The 25,360-nt window shown below is 40.2% G+C and overlaps 1 protein-coding gene across 1 annotated transcript in view; it reads left to right on the forward strand.

Moving 5' to 3' along the window:
- itgav (integrin, alpha V) overlaps window positions 1-13,271 on the forward strand; it is a 64,816-nt gene extending 51,545 nt beyond the window's left edge. Inside the window, exons 21-32 of the mRNA XM_080753751.1 lie at window positions 352-419; window positions 2,475-2,619; window positions 2,971-3,066; window positions 4,226-4,305; window positions 8,128-8,208; window positions 8,432-8,537; window positions 8,758-8,916; window positions 9,342-9,476; window positions 9,582-9,695; window positions 9,837-9,944; window positions 10,428-10,547; window positions 12,123-13,271. Of these exons, the coding sequence (XP_080609877.1) occupies window positions 352-419; window positions 2,475-2,619; window positions 2,971-3,066; window positions 4,226-4,305; window positions 8,128-8,208; window positions 8,432-8,537; window positions 8,758-8,916; window positions 9,342-9,476; window positions 9,582-9,695; window positions 9,837-9,944; window positions 10,428-10,547; window positions 12,123-12,215 (1,305 nt within the window). The 3' untranslated portion in view covers window positions 12,216-13,271. The remainder of the gene's footprint in view (window positions 1-351; window positions 420-2,474; window positions 2,620-2,970; window positions 3,067-4,225; window positions 4,306-8,127; window positions 8,209-8,431; window positions 8,538-8,757; window positions 8,917-9,341; window positions 9,477-9,581; window positions 9,696-9,836; window positions 9,945-10,427; window positions 10,548-12,122) is intronic.
- Window positions 13,272-25,360: the final 12,089 nt, after the last annotated feature.

Consider the following 25,360-nt stretch of genomic DNA (forward strand, 5'->3'; position numbering starts at 1 on the left):
ATTTTTTGATCCGGGATGATGCGTTCCTTAGTTGGGGTCAGTAGAAAAAAGCAAAAGGAATCTGAGATAACTGGATTTTGACAAATCCAATAACCTGGAAGTGAATGGGGCGATTTTTTTTGGGATGATGTCATTTCCGGTTGTGTCTCCTCGCAACCTAGCACCGTTCATACATTGGCGAAGAGCGCCCTCTAGTGTAATCAGTAATCACTGAAAACCCTGGAATGACAGTGAATGTGTTAAAATGCTATGCAGCGTGCTAAAAGGATAACACAAAAGGTGTGTTTTTGTGTGTGTGTGTCCATTCATCCTGTATTTCTCTCTCTCTCCTCTGTCTCTGCGTATTTCCAGGCCCACATCCTCTTGGACTGCGGAGATGATAACATCTGTAAGCCTGATCTGAGGCTGGCTGTGAAGAGGTAAGACCTGTTCCCACTCCATTCCTGTAAGGGGAGATTCATTCATTTTATGAGGGTCATACAAGGTCTTTGCTTTGACAGATGCACGGACAAGCCAACATTAATGTATCACACAATGGATCATGCTAGTGATGTGCCTTTCACTTCTTTGTTGATGATTGTCATAGTCTACAGAAACAACAATATTTACTAGTAAGACGCCTCAGGCTGACAAATCGACCTCGCCTTAAAGGGCGAGGTCGCTTGTCGCGCCACAGTGATGTGGACATCAGGGTTGTGGACATCACGGATGTGGACATCAGGGATCTCCATACATGGGCATAAAAGGGATGTGTTCCAGCTGTGGAGGCTTTTAGTGTGACATCACAGTGAAGCCAGAGCGTGATGTCAGAGCGGCAAACCCATTCTGGTAGAGTGGTTCCCCTGACATCACAGTGACATCAGAGCATGATGACATCATGATGACGACACATTTTTACCAATACAACCCATGACAGAACATTGATGCATTCCGCTCCCCGCACCGCTCGCGCTCCACTCCGCTCGTATGCCCTGCTGGTCGGGCACGTCTGTGTGGCCTGCCATCAACCACAGGGTTCCCACGGTCATGAAATTCCTGGAAATATTTTGAAATTAGAAAAATATTTTTCCAGTATTGGAAAAGTTTTGGAATAAACCCTTTTGCAAATCCCGCCCCATTCTGCCCTGTTACTATGATGGGACATTAACCCTGGGCAGATTGTTTTTATAGTGGAAGTGGATGGGATTTTTTTCCCCTTCATAGCCTCATTACAGCTATATAAAGTACCAAAGGAAAAACACCTAGGTGATATTAATAAAAAGGGAAGACAAAGGTACAGTAGTTACATTGCAAAACAGGGGATTTACCCGAAAATATATGTTTTAATTTGTTTAATCCCAGTGGGACAGAATCCTCTTTGCAGATTCTTTTATAGTGGTAGTGGATGCGATTTTTTTTCCCTTCATAGCCTCATTACAGCTATATAAAGTACCACAAAAAACACATCTACGTGATATTAATAAAAAGGGAAGAAAAAGGTACAGTAATTACATAGCAAAACAGTAGTTTTCCCCCGAAAAATAAATGTTTTAATTAGTTTAATCCTCTGGACCAGAGATAGAAAGAGAAGCGCATTGCATCTTGGGTACTAGGAAGAGGACAGAGAGAATGTTTCTCCTCACATAATAGGCTGGCTTTTCGTAATTCTGCCCATTTAAATTATATGTACCCAATCGTGACTCTTAGACCATTGATAAGGTACATGTGAACTAGTTTGTTGAAGCTTATTCGTTATGATGAGCGAGATCGCTTGACGCTTGCCGTCGCTATCACCGTACCGGCCGATCTCCGTGTCGCGCAGTGCGGACAGTTTTTGAAAGCCTGAAGCAACATTCTCCACTGCACAAACTCCACCCCCGATAGCAAAAAGTGAATGATTTTTTCTGGTTGGCCAGTCAGGGAGTCTCAGGGACCAATCAGAAGGCTGACAAACGGTCTATTGATCAAGGGTCCTGGAAAGTGCTGGAAAAAATAACTATGCATTGTCTTTCGTTATTGATTTTGTTATTACTGAAATGACAAATTAAACATTGGCCAAATTGTCAAATATTAGAGGCAGAAATTGTGAAAATAGCAGATCTACATGCTCACAACGCCTCGCAACAAGAGGCGTTGTGAGCATGTGAGCATGTATTTTCACAATAAAACCGTGTTATACAAAATTCCTCAACTCTCTTCAAATATGATTATTTCGGGGGTCACGGCCTGAAAAGGTTGAGTACCTGTCTTTGGGCATTGCGCATAGGAGTAAGCAACCTGTTATTGAGCTGAATTATTGTTATATAGTCCTGGAAATTGGGCTAAATATTCTGGAAAAGTTTTGGAAAAGTTTTGGAAATTAATTGGTAAAAATGTGTGGGAACCCTGTCAACCAGATAAATATTTTTGCCGTAAGCACAGCGAGCAAAAGCAATGCCTGGGTAGCAGCTGAAAACCAGGAAGTAGATTTCACATGTCGATCTCCTAAACTGCAGCGACCGAGAGCAGATCTACATGGGAGATGACAACGCTCTAACACTAGAAGTCAACGCAGAAAACAGAGGAGAGGGCGCCTACGAGGCGGAGCTCCGTGTTTACCTGCCTCCACAGGCCGACTTTACTGGGGTGGTCCGCAGTCAGGTACAAACTCACACACGTACATGTTTTTATTAAATCAAGGATTCTATTAGTGAACCCTGATGAAGGCCTCTGGCCAAAAAGCATCGGTCACCTGCGTTTTTACTAAACTTGCTATGGAATAGAAGACTTGAACAGAGCTGCCTTGGACCCTCTTTAAGTGCACTACCTTATTTTCTTTACCACTGTTATGCCTTCAACAAAATTAACTACAAGTAATATGTTTGAATTCCCTACGTACACACACAGTAAAATCCTATGTGTTAATGTAACTTCTTAGTTCTTTCACATAGATACATTTCACTGTGTGCAGTGTAAGATTGTTGTAATGATATTGTGTCTTGTGTCTACCAGGCCAGCCTAAGCAGGCTGTCATGTGCCTATAAGAAAGAGAACCAGACCAGACAGGTGGTATGTGACCTGGGGAACCCTATGAAGGGAGGAACCAAGGTGAGACACTGGTATATCAAGTAGGGATGGGACGATAAGCGATATTATCGTTTATCGCGATAAAAAAACACGATAATCGTATCGTGGAGATTTAATTTATTGTGATATCGTCCTCCGTCCTGCACTGGGATCAATTCACCTTTAATCGTCGACCATTTAAACCCTCTAGAATTGGTAAAACGTACTTATAATATACGTACTTGATACAGTCATTTTTCACTCTCTATCAAATGTCTTTGCCAAAAAATAGCCGATCTACAAGCTCACAACGCGTTGCAACGCCACATGTTGTGAGCTTGAGCTTGTAGATCTGCTATTTTTTGGCTAAAGTTCCGCCCCAGGATATTGGATTTTAATTATCGCGATAACATCGTAAATCTCTTTTGTCACAATAATCTTGATATGAGATTTTCATATCTTCCCATCCCTAATATCAAGTAGGGTGTATTACCGTAACAACTAGTATAAGGGTTGGCCGATATGTCAAAATATTTGGGACACTACGAGAAAAGCGGTTCACCCGAGAACAGCCCCAGTTCCTGGGGCGGCAGCAGCTGCAGTAGATAGGTATTTTAAAAATAAATACGTTTTTCTCTTAAACCGTAGCTGATGAGACAACTAGGAAAACAAAAGCTATTCTCTCTTTCCTCTCCGCTTCATTCAGTACCAGGGACTTCACCGCACTATGCAAGTAGTCTAAACATAGTCCATCTGTCGCACAACTGCACATAAACTACACATTTTCGTCTAGCTCTGAAATTTGATTCATGAATAGTTTCTTTTCAGCAGCACAAATAAACTGGACAGTAACTAAAGATTCGTTGCAATAGTCCAGCAGTCAATGCCCTGTTTTGTTAACGACTTGTCAGAAATCAGTGGAACAAGAATGTGCTTAACTAGTATGTACTAAGAAGTGTACATAATGTTATGAACATTTTCCAGTTTTCGATTACTGCAGTTTTCTTTAGTCTACTATAAGTAAGTAATTACATAAGTATGTAAGAAAGTATTATTTAAGTTATAGTCCATCAAAATGAACCTCTTATGGCTCCAGCTTGTTTGCAACACAGCAGCTAAGGGCTTGAATTGGTGCCAAATACATTTAAGGTTTTGACTTAGTGGTCTAATGTTATTCATTATTGAACGTTTCATTGTTCAGGTACTGGCAGCGCTGAGCTTCAGTGTCCACCAGCTCTCGGAACAGGACACCTCTGTCACGTTTGACCTGCAGATTGTCAGGTATGCTCCCATGTCTCTGTCTGCCTGTATGTATGTCAGGGGTTCTCAATATGTCCGTACATGGACAAGTGTGTCAGTGGAAAGAAAAAATCATTTTATTTTTTACACACCATTATAATATATATATATATTATTTTGATCATAAATACATCAAGTCTTCAGGTTTTCTTCGAAACATGTATGACTGATTACCATTAATCAACATACTAATATCTTGTGTTGTACTGAACAATATTCTAGGGGATTATATATTGATGATAGCCATGGGTGTTACCAACCATTATTTTAATCTCTGATGCTTTGTTTTACTACCGGTAGATTAATGTTTAATTGTGACTTTTGGTTAAAAAATTGTGGTTGTTCAAAACCGATTAAATAGCATTAGGATCCCTTTGATATTCCTGTGATCATGGAATTGTCAATAAGAAATATTATGTGATTAATCACAATCTATAACACCCAGCATCCAGATCGGATGCACTCGGATAGGGATAAAATGTTTTGGCGGGGATTTCAGTCACCAAACCCACCTTTTGTGTTGTATTATTGTATTACCATTCACTTAACCAGAGCCATTTTCCAATTGGCACTAATCTCACCACAGGCATTTTCCAATCTCCGCTCAATTTGAATGACAAAAGGCCTTCACATTTAGCTTTTGCCAGGGAGCGCGCTCTCATGCTCTCTTTCTCTCACTGTCTCTCTCTCTCATTGTGTCCATATTGTTTTTGTGTGTGAAAAAGTGGTGCGCCTTGGTATCTTATATACGTGTGTGTGTGTGTGTGTGTGTGTGTGTGTGTGTGTGTGTGTGTGTGTGTGTGTGTGTGTGTGTGTGTGTGTGTGTGTGTGTGTGTGTGTGTGTGTGTGTGTGTGTGTGTGTGTGTGTGTGTGTGTGTGTGTGTGTGTGAAAAGAAGGACAGAGATTGGTATGTTAATGACAGTCTTTAGATGTAGACTCTGGTTGGAAGCCGACCGCTCCAGTCCAAACGTTTTGTTTATCTGACCTCCCGTTGACACAGAACCAGTGAATGGGACAGTCACTCCTTCTCTGGCTCTGAAAACATCTCGAACCTCACGGCTTCTTAGAGGGGATTCCCACAAAAACAAAAACAGTCGACTTGTTAGAGGGGACCCTGACCCAAACATGATTTTTAAGCTCTAGTGTAGTCGTCATAGAAATCTTAATAAAAATGTGTTGTTGCCTATTATGACGTTCATACAAAGGACTAGGCCTGCAACTATCGATTATCTTCTTAGAGATTATTCTATTGGTTACTTTTTTGAGTAATCAAATAAAGTACATTGTTATTAGATTTGTTTTATATCAATGAATTGACACAAATATTACAATAGCTTTTATACAATCAACTAAATTAATTAGCCTGATTAACCACTTAAAGGGATATTTCACTTTCAAAAAAACTTTTTGTCATTTTATCGTCTAATCAGGCTTTTGGGAACACCCAGGACAGTTTTTGAATTTCTTCTTTCAGTATTTAGATATTTGATATTCATGTCCACCCATTTTCCCCCTTCCAGGACCTTCCTATACAAACCCATTATAACTTCAAACTCCATTTTAACCACGATAGATTCAATTAAAACACCTGTCCTTTTTTCTGGTGACTCCTGACACCCTCCGAATACGTGAGCAGGCCGTGTTTTTTCGATAACATTTTTCATTGATTTCTATTAATTTGGGGGGGAAATTAAAATGATTAAATACAATAAAAGATTATAAAAAATAAATGAAAACAGTTATCGAAAAAACACGGCCTGTTCACGTATTCGAAGGGTAGTATGGGTCCCCAGAAAAAAGTTGTTTTCATTGATTCTATCATGGTTAAAATTTAGTTTGAAGTTATAATGAGTTTGTATAGGAAGATCCTGGAAGGGGGCAAAATGTGGGAAATGAATATCAAATATCTAAATACTGAACAAAGAAATTCAAAAACTGTCCTGGGTGTTCCCAAAAGCCTGATTAGACGATAAAATGACAAAAAGATGTTTTGAAAGAGAAATATCCCTTTAAAAGCTACTTAATACTTACTTAGTTGTACAACCCTGTCGTGCAAAAATAGACGATCTACAAGCTCTCAATGTGTGGCATTGTGATGTGTTGCAGTCTTGCAGAACACACATTCAGACAGACAGACAAGTGGAACATGCATTACACAACATACACTTAGCCAAGAGTCAAAACTTAATCGGCACACTAATGCACTTATAATTCTGTGTTTGTTGGAAAACCCAGAGACTTGTGATCCAAGTTCAAATTCCTCACAGTCCTCTGGAGGGCAACAGCTCCACCCTGTGGCTGTGTGTGACATTTCACCAATCTAACATCATATCCTGGTCTCAGTTGTACTGTAAAAGCAATTTTCAAGGTTATTGCTTTAGTAGCCTTTCTGTACCATTTGCCCCTTTGCCAGCCAAAAGGGGCCCCTTAAAAACAGGGGTGCAGAGGTACTGCCGTGCAATCTGCTATTTATTTATAAACATGTCTTAAAAAAGCAATGCACCAAATGATAAACAACGCGCTCGGGTCGCTCAGTGCAAGCCAGCAAAACGTGCGTGAAGAACATTTTTTGGTCACCTACTTATATGCTGCTGAAGGCTGTTATCCTCCGTTCATTTTGCATGGAGCGAGATGGGGTAATCCGCGAGAAAAAACAGCGCTCGAAAGTACATTACGTCCTCGTTGCACGCACATCGATCTAATCCAATGCAATCCACTCATTCCGAAGCCTTGATTTCGTCTGTCGTCTGATCGAAAATGATGAGGAGACGCGCTGGCCAACTGGCTGCATACACAATACAAGGGCACGTAATGGCCGCCCGTGGACCCCAGTTGCTCCCTAGCAGATGACGTCATCACGTCTCTGACGCGATCACGTCTCAGGAGCTCTCTTAAAGAGACAGAGCACGACCGGCGACTGTATTTAAAAAAAATATATAATTAATTTCATAAATTACGGGAAAGTACGAGCGGCGCATTGGGTGGTCCGGACAAGTACGGGCAAGTGCGACCGGCTTACAAAGTGTTAAGCTGGCCTTACATTAGCAGATAATCGGGTGCGATGGAATCGGGTAGCATTCAGCACTACAGGATAATTGTTTAAGATTCTCTGACCAGATAATCTAAACACGCTCACACTAGCCGTTTTGGAAAGTCGGGTGCTCTGTACAGGATTCTATCCAGATTGAGTCGGGCCTGAACAAAGCAATAATACATAATATACATTTATATAATGAATACAAAATGTCACAGGGGCTGTTCTCAGAGCTTCGACTTGCAACACAGACACACACACACGCACGCACACACAAACACATTAATGAAAAAATATATATAAAACATTTCTGAAAAGAGTCGGGCTGGCCCCAATCGTCCTCCGAGCCACTCGGCAGGGCTCAGATTGGATCTTTGAGCCCTCACGCTAGACGACATTCATGCCCGATAGTTGGCCCCGATTCAGTCGGAGGCAGCCCGATTATCGGGAGGGTAATTAAATGCCCCGATTGTGGCTAGTGTGAGGCCGCCATTAGGTCAGGACCCCATTGTCTCTTTCTGTAACATGAAGCGGCTTGATGTACTTAAATGTTAAAGGGGATGCGAAGGAGAGCTTGAAGGAAGCACATTTTGAATTTATCCATAGACAGTAACACCTTCAGTGTTAATTTAACTCAGAGATTATACAAATGTAACCAATTTGGGTACAAGTGGATGAATTAATTTGCTATCCTGTAGAATTCCTTCATGTCAGGGAGGTTAATACTGGACCATCCTTCCTATAACCTTGTTGGTTGTTTGTGTTTCAGTTCCAACGAGTTCAACAACAGCAGTCCTCAAGTGTCCAGCGTCACCAAACTGGCTGTCATGGTCAAAGTCAACTTCAGAGGGTATACTGAACACACGTGTACATATAGACATGCACATAGACACTCATTTGAATCATTTTTACAGGTTGATCTTATTTTAAAGGTCACTTGATAAGCGTTCCTTGAAAATATATGCTGGATAGTAAGGCTGCACAATATGTCATATACTGTATATATCATTGTACTGTATATCACAAGTTTGATGGAAGCCTCCTGTTTATCCTATGTTCTCTTGTGTCCCCAGCGGGTCGTTTCCAGACCAGGTGTTGCTGCCCATTGCTAACTGGAAACCCAAAACCCCTCCAGCAGTTGGAGACGATATAGGCCCACAGATAATGCACGTTTATGAGGTAAGAAATGACATAAATTAGAAAACAAATGCCTAAGAAGTAGTGAAAGTAGCCGATAGATCTGCTGTTTTCAATAGTTTGGTTGGGTCCCGGGCAAACGTCTCTATTGGGTCTCGAGCTAAAAGGTTTGGGAACCACTGCTCTAATGCATACCAAACTGGGGGTCCTTTGAAAATAAAATAAAAGTTTGAGAACATTCGCTCTCTGTGTGTGTGTGCAGCTCCACAACAGTGGTCCCAGTACATTCAGTAAGGCAGTGCTGGACGTGGACTGGCCCTATCGCTTCAGCAACGGCTCCCTGCTCTACATCACCTCTTTGGAGACGGACGGACCCATCAACTGCACCACGGACATGGAGATCAACCCGCTCAACGTGTCTGTGAGTAACGCATCACACTCACATAGTAAACGTTGCATTTATGTTGCGGCTTCATCCAAGGCGCATTACAATGTGCATGCATATACATTCACCCATTCATACACAGGCGGCAGCGGAAATCATGCAAGGCACCAACCTGCTCATCGGGAGCAATTAGGGGTTCAGTGTCTTGCTCAAGGACACATCGACGCTACAGTAGCTCGGTGTCGGGGTGCAACACTTGATTAAACGAATCGATGAAATCCATTATACTTTTTTTCCCCTTTTTTTTAAATACACTACAATTTTCATTGGTTAGAGATGGGCACTTGAGTGTTGTTTTAAATGTTTTACTTTATGAAACAGCTTCACTTTGGCTCTAAAGAGAACCTTTGGTCCAGAAGTCCAGAAGCTTTCCATGTAAACCTCTGTCTCTGTCCATGTAGAACCCTGTGTCTGCTGAGAGGAACACCAGCACGCCCACAAGGGAGAGGGAGAGGGGGACGGAGGGACGCAACCGCAACCATGTCCACAAGAGGGAGCTAGAGCCACAGGACTTACAGGACAACCTGCTGACACTGGTACTGTCAGTGTTACATGGCACACAAAATGTGTGTGTCTCATGCATGTGTCGATTTCTATTTATATGTGTACTGATGTGAGCTTGTTTTGGGTTGTGTACGTAGGATTGTTTAACAGCACAGTGTTTGAAGCTGCGTTGTCAGGTGGGGCGTCTGGAGAAGAGTCAGAGTGCCACCCTTTTCATTTACTCCAGATTGGATGTTGGAAACTTCCTCAAGGTACGCACGCACGCATGCACGCACACAGAGGACTCCTGGGGTCACAAAAGAGAAACATTTCAGATATTTACTACCAAACTTTCTGTGAACTGTATTTGTGTTTCACATGGATCTTATGGGTGTGTCTGATGTGTGTTTCAGCCTGAGAATCAGAATCATTCCTATGTGGTGAGGTCTGCAGCCTCCTTCAGCGTCATAGAGGTGCCTTACAAGAACCTCAAGTATGACCTGCCAACCAACGATACTATTGTAAGACACGCACACGCACACCACTGTTGTACAGTACATGTCATACACAAGTGCCGTGCTATGAGCTTTTAGAACTGCTATTTTTGAAAAATCATGAAAATGTGTGCAAATCTGTAATCTTTCTTAAAGCGAACATTTGTAACTGATATCTTTGCTTCTGGGGGGTCCTTGATAAATAATATTTTGAGATGGGGTTCGGTGGCCAAATACATGTCATTTCGGGGGTCCTTGGACGTGAAAATGTTTGAGAATCACTGACATAGAAACATGTTTTTCAAAAACTTACATGAATCCAAAATACACTGATGACTGTGCTGTCAAACGATGAAACTATATGGAATCTATGAACAGATTGTGGGGGGTCCCTGCTTCATCTCTCTCTCAACTAAGGGGTCCTTGGTCTGAAAACATTGAAGACCCCTGATTTAGAAGACATTTTGTAGAATCAGCCTCAGGTCTTAATGGCTGTTGTTTTTGTTGTAGGTGAGTGTGTCAGTGGTGTGGTTGACTGAGACCCCTCAACCAGTACCAGGCTGGGTGGTGGCACTGGCAGTACTGGCAGGACTCCTGCTACTGGCCCTTCTCATCTTCATCATGTACAAGGTAAGTCCTGTGTTCAGTGAACTTATTAGAGCAGTGGTTTTCAACCCTTTTTATATCAAGGTCTGTAATATTTTGTTATCGTTGGATAAGATTTCGTCCACAATTCCATGCTGTACTGATGTGGCATAGGAGAGAGAATATAACAACTCTTCTACATTGTCTAATTGTATAGACTTCTTATAAATTAAGTAATGCAGGTTTTTAACAATACGTTTTAACTCATTTACACTCAAGAGTTAAAGATCTATAAGGGTCCTTTTGGTTACCAACTCTCCATAATTTAGCTGGGGACCTGGTTGAGAAACAATGTATTACACACCTAGCTTATCCCAAGGGGTAACTTCAGTTTTCAGCTTCACCCAGCTGAGTGTTGCTCACAGAGGAGCGCGGAGGGGGGAGCAGTTAGGGGTTAGGTGTCTTGCTCAGGCACACTTCGACACATTGCTGGCCTGGCCTGGAATCGTACCTGCGACAACCAGGGGCTTTGATTCCCCATGCAGGGGGGCTCACTTACCACTCAGCTATGGCCGCCCCCTATTGGAGCTAGGGTAAATCTAGGGAAAAAATACACTCAGGTTGGACAAAATTGTATTATTTAGTTTTTCAACTGATTCTGTTTGGAAATTAGGTCTACTAGCCAGGATTAAAAAAATCTACCATGATCTGCTCACTGCAAATACCCACAGTGGCCAAATCAAGTTGGTCTCCCATCGACTTTCTATACAGGAGGAAAATACCCAGAAAAAGAAAAAAAAAATCAGCTTTAAGTAGGATGTGAGGGGTCTAACTAGGGGTTTGTCATGATGCTGAATCCATTGCAAGCATTTGTTTTGCACAAAAAACATTCCTTGGGCTAAAAATGGCCCCAGAAAATGATGGTTTAGTGATGAAAAGTGATGAGTCATCAAAAGAATCATCTTTTGTTGGCGTTTTCTGGGGCCAATGAATGTTTTTTGTGCAAAACAAATGCTTGCAATGGATTCAGCATCATGACAAAGTTAGAACTTTACAATTTTGTCCAACCTCTGCCTTAATTTTATCGGACTGGCGATATGGAAAAATACAATATCACAATATTTTACCAAAGCTGTATCATGATACACGATTTTATCACAATTCTTTTTAACGTTGATTTTTATGGTTATTTTTCAAGTTACTTGACAAAAACTAGACTCTCTGGGTTCCCTTTGGGAGGTCTAAATTGAACTTTACAAGTAACTCTGACAGTATACAAATGAAACTAAATGGACCCTTACGGGTCCATTTGGTTTCATTTGTATACTGTCAGAGTTAAGTGGAGACCTTGACATTTTAAAGTTTGAGATTTACTGATTTAGACCAAAATGCAGGTTTAAATTGAATTCTGCAATGAATCTCTGTATTAACGATTAAACATGATTGTTTTTACAAGGCTCCCTCAATTGTATCACGATACGATACCTCTGAAAAGGCATATCGTGGAGACATTGTATCGTCTCAACGATAATTATCACCATATCGCCCACCCCTAACTGGAGCCATAAATGGATAAATGAACAGAACGCCTGTGTACACCTCTCTCCTCTTCTTCTCTAGATGGGTTTCTTCAAGAGGGTGCGTCCCCCGCAGGAGGACTGCACAGAGAAGGAGCAGCTCCAGCCAGAGGAGAACGGCAACACCGACGCCTAGTGGTCAGTGTTCTCACTGGCCCGCACACAGAATGCAGGACGAGGAAAGGAAGATTTCAGGGTAAAAATTCCCATTCCTGGGATGGATAACGAGAAATGTTCACAAAGAATTCACTGTATTAACTTTAACACAGCAACTAGCGGTACTTTTTTTAATCTTCCTTATCCGGGAAAAAATCCAAGAATTCCATGCATTATAATGAGTTCACCTGACAATGCCCCTAAACTCCTTGCATAAGTACAACAAAAAGTATCCAAAAGGTTGTAGAGACCATTTGTTTGCTGAGCAAGTTGGTCATTCCTTAACATAAAGAGGGTTTTGGAGCTTAGATGAAACGCAAGCGGTGCTGGAGACACCGCAGTTGCTGTTTTTATTTTTTTTCCTATTGCAATGATTTCACTGTTGAGTTGAAGACCATATACAATGCCCATCATTTCTGCACTCCCCCACCCCCATATCTCTGGTGCACTGAGCTGGTAGTTTGTGCTACGCCCGATGGCTTTTTATTTGGGCAATATGATGACACGACTCGTCTGGCGACAGGAAGTGGGGGGCCCACTTTCTCATACATCCATATGCAAGCACTCCAAGAGAAACACAGCACTCCAAAATGAATATGAAAAGAAAAATACTTGACTCTGTTAAACTGTAGTCCTTTTGTTTGGCCATGTCAGGATAATGCGATTCCACGATGCACCTTTTATCAGAACATCCTAAAATGTACAACTGAGAGACGAAAAACAGTCTATTAAAATGTTTAATATAGATATATTTTTTGATTTACCAGACTGTAAACCACAAACTAGAAGTTTTTAATCTGTTAAATTCTTAATGCACTCCCCCCTCATTTTGTTGAATTAGATTTTTTTACTTGGATGCGTTTATTTTAGGAATTATAAGACATAATACTTCTGGAAAGTGGAAAAACTCCAGCAGTTTGTGGAACAACAGTCCGTATTCAGCAATATTCAGCAGACAAAGGGAGCAGATAACGTTAAAACAGACAATTGAACAAAATGAGGGGTGAGTGCATTAACAATTTAACAGATTAAAATGACTAGTTTGTGGTTTACAGTCTGGTAAATCAATATATATATATATATATATACATATATACATATACATATATACATATACATATACATATACATATACATAATATATATATATATATATATATATATATATGTCATAGTATATTAGAGAAACAGCACATTCGAGACGCGGAGCACTCGTGGTGCGGCACGGGGCGGAGCAAGCGGTCGCCACAACAACGTACTCCAGGCGGTGCGCCGCTCTATTGTCCACGACACTGCGAGCGGCTACCGAAGCCCCCCTGTATCCACGAAGCCCAAACGAGTTACGAGGCCCCCCTGGGTCCACGAAGCCCCAAGCGGCGCGAAGGCCAGCGGACCTTGGTCCTGCTCTTCGCCCCCGAGCGCCGCAGGCGCGAGTGGCCGCGAAGAGCGGGCCAGGGCCGCGCGGCCGGCGGAGCGCCGCGCGAGTTACGAAGCCGTGGTGAATGCAATCGTTATATTTATGCCCAGGCCGTAAGGCCTGGGCAAGCGCACGTTAAACGCCCTGTCCAAGTGACTACAATGGAGCTAATGGCTAGGCTAGGCTAGGCTAGGCTAGGCTAGGCTAGTAAATAAAGAGTAAACACTTCCGGTCTGCGGCGAGTTCAAAGCGTGACGTAACTCTCTTATATACACTCTGGTGAATGGCAGAGCAGTGGCTGACGTCGCCATCTGGTGGTGATTAGTGTGTGGTGAACGTCAAAACGAGTGCTCCTTGACAACTTTTACTGGTTTCTTGAACATACTGTAACATATATATATATATATATATATATAAAAATAAAAGAAATATGGACTTAGACTGTTATTCGTCTCAGGTACTCACATTACATTTACATTTGAGTTGACCTCAAAACAGGATATGTGCCCTTTGACCGATATACGCGTGTTGAGACCTCCCCGTTTGACAGTGCAGTCCTGTGACACTGTCTAAGCCTTAACACTGTAATAACTGTAAATTAACATAGAGCGGAGAGCAATAATTAATATGGCTGCATTGAGATGAGGTAGAGATAGATGAAACGTCACAAAGATCTTGTTTCTGTAGCACAAGTAAAAAAAAAAAAACTGAAAAACAATGCAGCGTAGGATCTTAAGAATACTTTATGTCAGAGAGGAATGGCAGTAACAATGCATGGTGTTGACCAGCCATCGTAGCAGTCCCACCCGTTGGATGTTTCTTCTTCCCTGCTAGTAAGAGACGTTAGCCTCTTGCTGGACCAATCTGGGAACTAAATCATTTCCAATATCTTTCTTCACAGATGTGTTCATAAAGGTGTCAACTATCACCTCTGAACTTTCTCAATCACAACTCCCTCTGGAAACGTTGTGGGAGCCAATCAAAGTTGGGGGTATCGGGATACCCTGAGCCTGGGATTAAAGGGAAAAAGAAATTGCCAATATGAGCGTATGGGGTGTGTAATTAGGGTATTTTTGGGCTGCTGAATCCATTCCAACCATTTGTTTTCAGTTAAAATGACTCCTTGGCCATAGAATAGGCCTAATTCTGCTAAGGCTTAGCCAATCATGTCATTCGAGTTCACCTGTGTCCTGTTAGTCCCTATGCTTTAAACCCTGTGTTTGAGTGTTCCTTGTCAGATTGTATCATGTTATCCTGTGTGTCATGATGTGCGCTTACCCACCTGATCTTGAATTGTTTTCATGAATTCAAACCCTACTCCAACCATTTTTTTATTGCAAATATTATGTCTCATGGACATACAAAAGTAAGCGTGGCTTATTTTATGGCCAAGGAGTCATTTTTACTGATAACTAATGGTTGGAATGGATTCAGCAGCCCAAAAATACCCTAATTACACATCTCATACGCTCATATTGACACATTTTAAATTTTCCACCCTTTAATCCCAGGCCCTCAGGATACCCCCAACTTTGATTGGCTCCCACACAGTTTCCAGAGGGAGTTGTGATTGAGAAAGTTCAGAGGTGATAGTAGACACCTTTATGAACACATCTGTGGAGAAAGATATTGGAAATGATTTAGTTCCCAGATTGGTCCAGCATGAGGCTAACTTTCCCTTACTATGCGAGGAACTGTTTGGAGGGAAACCTGCACTGCTCACACAGACCAAATGAAGGGCGAGGGAACTGCTACAATGGTGAGTCAGCGCGGTACCTTGCCACAATAAAACGTTTTGTTCTGCAATAGGTAATTATGTAATCTGGCTTATTACACGGTCACAAAGTTCGATACTTTGATAATGAAATATTGATTTTGAAATGAATTTATTAGCTTACTAAGCATAGCCTTGTCAATGGAAGCAGAGCAGCGTTTTGCTGTTTTGCTAAAATGGACTGCGGAATTCCTTGACAGATCAATCAGAATGGAGTGATCAACAAAGCCGTGTAATGAGTTAGTGACACAGGTGGTATTTTACGACATGAAACTATATGGTATGGAATGGTAAAGTAATATATATTTCTTGTATATTTTCCTTTCTGCTGTGCGTGTTGTTGAGGCAGCAATCATGAACTTTTCAGATGAATATGATGCAATAACTAAATTGTGTCCCAGTGTGTACGGCTGGGCTTTGGGAAGCTGTGTGGGCTGTTTTTAAGAGTGGTCACTGTTACTTTATGTACTTCTACGAAATGTGCCATTGAATAATAATGATATACTGTAGAGGGGACTTTATAGTTGAATATAAAGGTATTTTTCCATTGGTAGTGGGTCAAGATAATTTCATGAAAAAAAGCAGAAAAAAAAGCTTTACTGCTTCTCATGGCAGGTAACTATCCACTGTTTGTTTTGTCCTATTCTACCAATCTAGTTGGTCTTAAAATAGATACAGCAGATGTTGTTTTTTTTTTTTTTACCAAGGACATAATTCTCCATACCTTTTCATTCTGATTTAAATAGTATTTGTCCTTATATTTCAAAGTGCTGGCTAGCTGTTTTGTACAGGACAAAATTACAAGGTAGCCTGATTGCTGTTTTCTATGTGTTTGTATGTGTGCGTGCGTGTGAATATGCAATGTGCATAAAACCTTTCTTATGAAGTTGCCCATATTGGGTTAGCATTAAAAGTTGACATGATTAACATTAGTCATTCATTAACTGAAATAATCACAGTGAAGTAACTAATCAATAACCACATCCTTTCAGAATCTCCTTGACTCTTTATAATTGCTTCATGCTGTAGGTTCTTGATTATTCTGTTCTCTTTGTCATGTCAATTTTGTTGTCCCTTTATATTACACCCTGTTAATCCTTTATGTCAAAGCAGTCGTTTTGTGTCCCTTACAATCAAGACTACCGGTTTCTGTAACAAAAACTCTGCGAGTCATGGATGCACTGATACTGCTGGGTTCATAGCTCTTCACAGTCTTATTCCAGTAAAGTAGAACCAAGACGATGCCACGCTTTCAGCCATAGAAAGATAGACGCCTCCTCTGACTCTGGGGCGTTGGTAAAAAAGGATAGTTAATTTTTACAGAATTCTTCCATGTGTGTCACAGAAACGGAAGTTCGGTAGACCATCAGAAGCTCTTTCCCAGAGGCTCTTGCTTTGGCAACGTAAAAATAAACATTTGTCTCCTCATGCCAGTAAAGCTCCTTTGGATTGAATTTAAGTCCCGGAAAAGACACACTGTGATTGGCCAGCAGTCACTATGAGTGGCAGCGTGCCTTTCACACTTCTGCACTTCAGCCTATCCTTTTTTACCAGTCGCTCCAATGAACTGCAGCGGAGGAAGAGGCATCTAGCTTTTTATATCTATGCTTTCATCCCTCTCTGGTGGACAGAGTGACATGAAAGGAACATCCTGGTGGCTGCATGGGTTGGGCCGTGTGCCATGCGCTTTTAAAGCCATGCGCTTTTAAAGCCATGGGCTTTAGTCCAACTCCAAGGCAGAAAGTCATTTTAATCATCTCAAAGAAACAGTGTCCACTTTTTGGGATGGATTCGCCTGTAAAAGTGAAGAAGACCCTTCCTTCCATTCGACCGTATTTCACAGTCTATAAGGCTCATGCAGTAGTTTTACAATAAGTTACTATCACTATGTCTAGTCATTACCGCTCAGAGAGAAGAATGGCTATTTTGCGATGTATGTATTCTTTCACCTTGAGATTTAAAATGTTTCATATGGAAATAATTTCACCTTTTTAAACTGAAATAAACTAATTTGTCCACATTTTTGTCATGTGTAATTGTGTATTTTGGAATTCGTTTTAAATTTGTACCTGTATCTATATTTATGCCCAACCTTAAATTTGGATCAGAATTGTACAGATTTCTCCCTTCATGATCAGACTGATCAAAGGAGGTTTTTAAAATGTTATCAGATTGGATCATCTGGATCCAGGTATGGACTATTCCAGATGTGGTCTTTTTGTGGATCTGGGATTGCATCTCCAAATCCCAATCTCATCTGAAACAATCTCATTGATCAATGGAAACACCCAGTTCCTAGATTTAATCCGTTGATTACTGTTATCCAACCTATAGTATAGGATAACACTAATCAACATATGGAAATGTATGGTATAGCCTTTACCATACGTTTTATGTGTAGATCCATCTAGGATCAGGACGTTGGGACATGGTCACTCACAAATAACATTAACCACTTTCAATCTGGTGTCGCTATTTTGGCAAGATTCTCAATAAGTCGTTACCTTGAAGATCAGTGATTTTGGTAACCCTTTACTTTCCGGTACAGTAATTACATGGTAGTTACCACGTAATTACAAGGTAATTACTTGGTAACCACCCCGTATTTACTGAGTAATAACTAGGTAAGTACAAGGTAATTACAATGTATTTTACATAGTAATTACCTGGTGTTACCTGGTAATTCCCAGATACATTCCTGAGAACTACCAGGTAATTACTAGGTAATTTAAAGCATGTACCTGGTAATTCCATAGTAACTACCTGGTAATACACTTAGCAATTACTTAGTTTATTACCCGGTAGTTCCCTGGTATTTTCTTAGATACTACAAGGTAATTATTAGGTAATTATAAGTATTTTATTATGTATTTAGCATGTAATTATACTGTAACTACCTGGTAATACACTTAGCAATTACTAGGTTTATTACCCGGTAGTTACCTGGTATTTTCTTGTATACTACAAGGTAATTATTAGGTAATTATAAGTATTTTATTATGTATTTAGCATGTAATTATAGTGTAACTACCTGGTAATACACTTAGCAATTACTAGGTTTATTACCCGGTAGTTACCTGGTATTTTCTTGTATACTACAAGGTAATTATAAGTATTTTATTATGTATTTAGCATGTAATTATAGTGTAACTACCTGGTAATACACATAGTAATTACACGGTATATTGCCTGGTATTTACCAGGTATTTTCTTTGATACTACCAGGAATTTATGAGTAGTTGCTTATGCAATTACTATATAATTACATGGTAACTACCATGTAATATACCTATTAATGTCTAGGTAATTCCTATGTATTTTCTTAGAAATTACTAGGTAATTACCGTTTAATTTCATGTTAACTATCATGTTATTTACCTGGTCCTTACCTTGATAGGTAACCCATTATAATCTGTGCATATACAAAGGTACTTACCTGGTATTTACCCAATAACTCCAAAAAGTATTTACAGGGAAATTACCCAGTAGTTACTGTTGGTTTGTACTGTAAAGTAAAGCGTGATCAATTCCATGACCTTACCTGGTAATTACTCAGTATTAACCCAATAACTACAAAAAGTATTTACAGGGAAATTACCCAGTAGTTACTGTTGGTTTGTACTGTAAAGTAAAGCGTGATCAATTCCATGACCTTACCTGGTAATTACTAAGTGTTTACCCTGTAACCAGAATAATTATGTGCCTTGCATTTAGCCAGTGTAAGTGCAACTACTGAAAAATAAGTACTTTTTTTTTGGGACCAAATGGCATCATGGCCATGGGTGGATAAAATAACCAGGCCTCAAAAATGACCAGTGTCGTTCATTTGTGTTCAGTGCATGCTTCTCCGGTGTCCGTGAGTCTGCTTCTCCCCTGGACAGCACACTGCATCTGAAATCCAGTTCCCACCCCAAGCACCAGCAAGCAACCCCACCATAACCAAGGCATGATACAACACAAATATAAATTCATTACATTAACACCTCCTCAACCACCACCAACCTTGACATAACACGCAAAAAAAACAGGTGAGCTGGCAAAGAGATTTCTTTATAAAATGCTGTAATGCTTTTCAATAAACAAACAAAAAAAAATCACATGTTCGACAGTGCAATACTATAAAAAAACTATTTACAAGAAGTACACAAAATGACAGTTGATTCTTCACACATTGGTTGCCAACCCCGAGTTCCCCGAGTTTATAATGGTACCCCCCAATTGCCAACCCAGAGTTCCCCGACCAAAAAAGAAAAAAACATTTTTGGACCTCTAGAAATGTATTAGGCATGATCGCGATTTTGCATGTTTAACCCCCATACAACCCCCATACAACTCAGGTAGCAGACCTCCAAGCTCACAACAGTGTAAAACATAATGGCTGCTATCTCATGAATGCCTGAACGGATTTCCAATCGGATTCTTTTGTTTGAAAGCTGGGAGCATTGTGCACACACATGGTGCATGATCTAGGCATGGGCGTGCATGATCCGTGCACTATGAATTACATGGAGTCTATGGAGACCTTGGCAACTTGGACCCTCAAGAGATTTTTTTTTTAAGGCAACAAATGTGTTCATATACATATGAGTCGAACCGCTGAGATAATTTTAACACAGTTCTTATATGAAATATATGAAAAGGGTCTAGGGGAATTCAGAATGGGGGAAGAAATTGACGAACCATTTAGGATGGGTAAATTACGTCACGCTTTACTGTTCTAAGGTTTAAGGCGCTTTCCCACTGCGCCCGATAACGATAGTTTTCAATTGAAGTGGATGGCAGCGTCCACAACACAACGATATAGCCGTCATAATTGACGTGAACGCCATCGCCGACATGTCGCTATCGTTATCGGGCGCAGTGGGAAAGGGCCATTACACTTGGTAACATGCTCTGACATCCTTGAACAATCGTCCAAGAATGCCCTCCCTGTGTTCCCTCCCCAGCCAGTAATGCCACTCATCATCTTCAGTGCCTTCTCAGTGAGGTTCCCCCTGTACCTATAGATGTCTTCCTTGCAACTATTTTAGAGTATAAACTAATTTGAGTAAACTAGTCTGTATCTATTTTGTTTCTATGTTCAAATATCCTGAGTTAACTCTTTTTCCTTTTCTTTCCTTCCACAGGTAAAAACCCAAACCAAGAATGGATGATCACAGGTAGAGGTAAGTATCAAAAATCAAAATAGAACAATGAATTTCAATTACTTGGAATGTAATGAAAATAATAAAATACAAAAATAAATGTACTTCAATGCTCAATGTTCAATTCAAAATCAAATGTCCTCTTATTCAAAAATCAAATATATCTAATATGGCTCAGTCTTTTTCAGTTAGATCCAAAAAGAAAAATATGACACTTTAATACTGTCCTTTTTCAGCTCAGTGTGTCTAAATCCGAAGGCACTTTGACTCAGTGCTTAAGTTGTGCCTTAATACTGTAAGTTCAGTCCAAAAAATAAAATAAAACTGGTGTCTCAATTATCTCAGTCCAAAAAATGAAATAAAGTAATCCGTTCGAAATTGTACTCCGATACTCCTACCAGTCTGGCAGTGAGTGACTCTTTTGGTTGGTTGTGCAAAGTGGACCCTTTGCACTGCTTTGTAGATCAGCTATCTAATGTCCGTGGGCCTCCTCGCTCGCCATCCTGTATCTCCAGGAAATATCATGGGGTGTTTCCCAGCAAGGGAAAAAACCTGACCTGTACAACAGGCCATAAAGAAAATAACATCACTATAAGTAACTCAAATCAAAACATCAAAGTGTTTCAGGCACTGTGTGACTGTGGGCCAATTAACACTAGCTGCAGTAGACAACTAGACCCACATTGATGGCTGATTGCTGTCAGCTGGCTGCCCAGCTCAGTTACTCTGATTACATAAATCCGTTTTTTACCATGGATAAATCTTCACATTTAACACCAAAAACATGCACAATACCCTTGTATTCCTTAAATAATGCAAAACGTTTTCATTACAAGTGCAAAAACAATGATTTAGTGCAATTATTCCGTTTTCAACTCACCAAAACAATTGGCTGTACAAACACAAACAAACAGCTTCTTCCTGTACAAGGGCTGCTCCCAGGTTTGACCAAACGTTCCCCCAAAAGGTGGCTTGCTTGTCACACTTTTAGGCTTGTAATCAAACAGTTCTGGTAGTTTTCTTATCATAAATCAATTCACTTTTCAGTTCAGTTCTGACGTTCACTCCTCCTTCTCTCTCTCTCCTCTCCAGGTAATGACAGGCTGCACAGTGCACACACACTCTGCCCTTAAAGGGGAAGTACGTCATCTGCCACTTAAAGGCATATGTTGTGTTTTCTGTACATGTACAGTTTTAAAGTATTATTCATTAATTATTCATGCATTTAAAATGGGTATGTACAGAATATATACAGAAAATGAATAAATATGAACAGTTCATTAAAATGCATGAATAATTCATTAAGACACTCAAGTGATTAATAAATACAGAATTCATACGTTGGTTTAAAATGGGAATGGTTTTATTATGTTAAGAAGCTACTTTAAAACTGTACATGTACAGAAAACACAACATATGCCTTTAAGTGGCAGATGACGTACTTCCCCTTTAAGGGCAGAGTGTGTGTGCAGCCTGTCATTACCTGGAGAGGAGAGAGAGAGAAGGAGGAGTGAACGTCAGAACTGAACTGAAAAGTGAATTGATTTATGATAAGAAAACTACCAGAAACTGTTTGATTACAAGCCTAAAAGTGTGACAAGCAAGCCACCTTTTGGGGGAACGTTTGGTCAAACCTGGGAGCAGCCCTTGTACAGGAAGAAGCTGTTTGTTTGTGTTTGTACAGCCAATTGTTTTGGTGAGTTGAAAACGGAATAATTGCACTAAATCATTGTTTTTGCACTTGTAATGAAAACGTTTTGCATTATTTAAGGAATACAAGGGTATTGTGCATGTTTCTGGTGTTAAATGTGAAGATTTATCCATGGTAAAAAACGGATTTATGTAATCAGAGTAACTGAGCTGGGCAGCCAGCTGACAGCAATCAGCCATCAATGTGGGTCTAGTTGTCTACTGCAGCTAGTGTTAATTGGCCCACAGTCACACAGTGCCTGAAACACTTTGATGTTTTGATTTGAGTTACTTATAGTGATGTTATTTTCTTTATGGCCTGTTGTACAGGTCAGGTTTTTTCCCTTGCTGGGAAACACCCCATGATATTTCCTGGAGATACAGGATGGCGAGCGAGGAGGCCCACGGACATTAGATAGCTGATCTACAAGCAGTGCAAAGGGTCCACTTTGCACAACCAACCAACAGAGTCACTCACTGCCAGACTGGTAGGAGTATCGGAGTACAATTTCGAACGGATTACTTTATTTCATTTTTTGGACTGAGATAATTGAGACACCAGTTTTATTTTATTTTTTGGACTGAACTTACAGTATTAAGGCACAACTTAAGCACTGAGTCAAAGTGCCTTCGGATTTAGACACACTGAGCTGAAAAAGGACAGTATTAAAGTGTCATATTTTTCTTTTTGGATCTAACTGAAAAAGACTGAGCCATATTAGATATATTTGATTTTTGAATAAGAGGACATTTGATTTTGAATTGAACATTGAGCATTGAAGTACATTTATTTTTGTATTTTATTATTTTCATTACATTCCAAGTAATTGAAATTCATTGTTCTATTTTGATTTTTGATACTTATCTACCTGTGATCATCCATTCTTGGTTTGGGTTTTTACCTGTGGAAGGAAAGAAAAGGAAAAAGAGTTAACTCAGGATATTTGAACATAGAAACAAAATAGATACAGACTAGTTTACTCAAATTAGTTTATACTCTAAAATAGTTGCAAGGAAGACATCTATAGGTACAGGGGGAACCTCACTGAGAAGGCACTGAAGATGATGAGTGGCATTACTGGCTGGGGAGGGAACACAGGGAGGGCATTCTTGGACGATTGTTCAAGGATGTCAGAGCATGTTACCAAGTGTAATGGCCCTTTCCCACTGCGCCCGATAACGATAGCGACATGTCGGCGATGGCGTTCACGTCAATTATGACGGCTATATCGTTGTGTTGTGGACGCTGCCATCCACTTCAATTGAAAACTATCGTTATCGGGCGCAGTGGGAAAGCGCCTTAAACCTTAGAACAGTAAAGCGTGACGTAATTTACCCATCCTAGCTGGTTCGTCAATTTCTTCCCCCATTCTGAATTCCCCTAGACCCTTTTCATATATTTCATATAAGAACTGTGTTAAAATTATCTCAGCGGTTCGACTCATATGTATATGAACACATTTGTTGCCTTAAAAAAAAAATCTCTTGAGGGTCAAGTTGCCAAGGTCTCCATAGACTCCATGTAATTCATAGTGCACGGATCATGCACGCCCATGCCTAGATCATGCACCATGTGTGTGCACAATGCTCCTAGCTTTCAAACAAAAGAATCCGATTGGAAATCCGTTCAGGCATTCATGAGATAGCAGCCATTATGTTTTACACTGTTGTGAGCTTGGAGGTCTGCTACCTGAGTTGTATGGGGGTTGTATGGGGGTTAAACATGCAAAATCGCGATCATGCCTAATACATTTCTAGAGGTCCAAAAATGTTTTTTTCTTTTTTGGTCGGGGAACTCGGGGTTGGCAATTGGGGGGTACCATTATAAACTCGGGGAACTCGGGGTTGGCAACCAATGTGTGAAGAATCAACTGTCATTTTGTGTACTTCTTGTAAATAGTTTTTTTATAGTATTGCACTGTCGAACATGTGATTTTTTTTTGTTTGTTTATTGAAAAGCATTACAGCATTTTATAAAGAAATCTCTTTGCCAGCTCACCTGTTTTTTTGCGTGTTATGTCAAGGTTGGTGGTGGTTGAGGAGGTGTTAATGTAATGAATTTATATTTGTGTTGTATCATGCCTTGGTTATGGTGGGGTTGCTTGCTGGTGCTTGGGGTGGGAACTGGATTTCAGATGCAGTGTGCTGTCCAGGGGAGAAGCAGACTCACGGACACCGGAGAAGCATGCACTGAACACAAATGAACGACACTGGTCATTTTTGAGGCCTGGTTATTTTATCCACCCATGGCCATGATGCCATTTGGTCCCAAAAATAGTTGCACTTACACTGGCTAAATGCAAGGCACATAATTATTCTGGTTACAGGGTAAACACTTAGTAATTACCAGGTAAGGTCATGGAATTGATCACGCTTTACTTTACAGTACAAACCAACAGTAACTGGGTAATTTCCCTGTAAATACTTTTTGTAGTTATTGGGTTAATACTGAGTAATTACCAGGTAAGGTCATGGAATTGATCACGCTTTACTTTACAGTACAAACCAACAGTAACTACTGGGTAATTTCCATGTAAATACCTTTTGTAGTTATTGGGTTAATACTGAGTAATTACCAGGTAAGGCCATGGAATTGATCACGCTTTACTTTACAGTACAAACCAACAGTAACTACTGGGTAATTTCCCTGTAAATACTTTTTGGAGTTATTGGGTAAATACCAGGTAAGTACCTTTGTATATGCACAGATTATAATGGGTTACCTATCAAGGTAAGGACCAGGTAAATAACATGATAGTTAACATGAAATTAAACGGTAATTACCTAGTAATTTCTAAGAAAATACATAGGAATTACCTAGACATTAATAGGTATATTACATGGTAGTTACCATGTAATTATATAGTAATTGCATAAGCAACTACTCATACATTCCTGGTAGTATCAAAGAAAATACCTGGTAAATACCAGGCAATATACCTTGTAATTACTATGTGTATTACCAGGTAGTTACACTATAATTACATGCTAAATACATAATAAAATACTTATAATTACCTAATAATTACCTTGTAGTATACAAGAAAATACCAGGTAACTACCGGGTAATAAACCTAGTAATTGCTAAGTGTATTACCAGG

Source organism: Nannobrachium achirus, assembly GCF_963921795.1.
Source record: "Nannobrachium achirus genome assembly, chromosome: 22".
Taxonomy (NCBI): Eukaryota; Metazoa; Chordata; class Actinopteri; order Myctophiformes; family Myctophidae; genus Nannobrachium; species Nannobrachium achirus.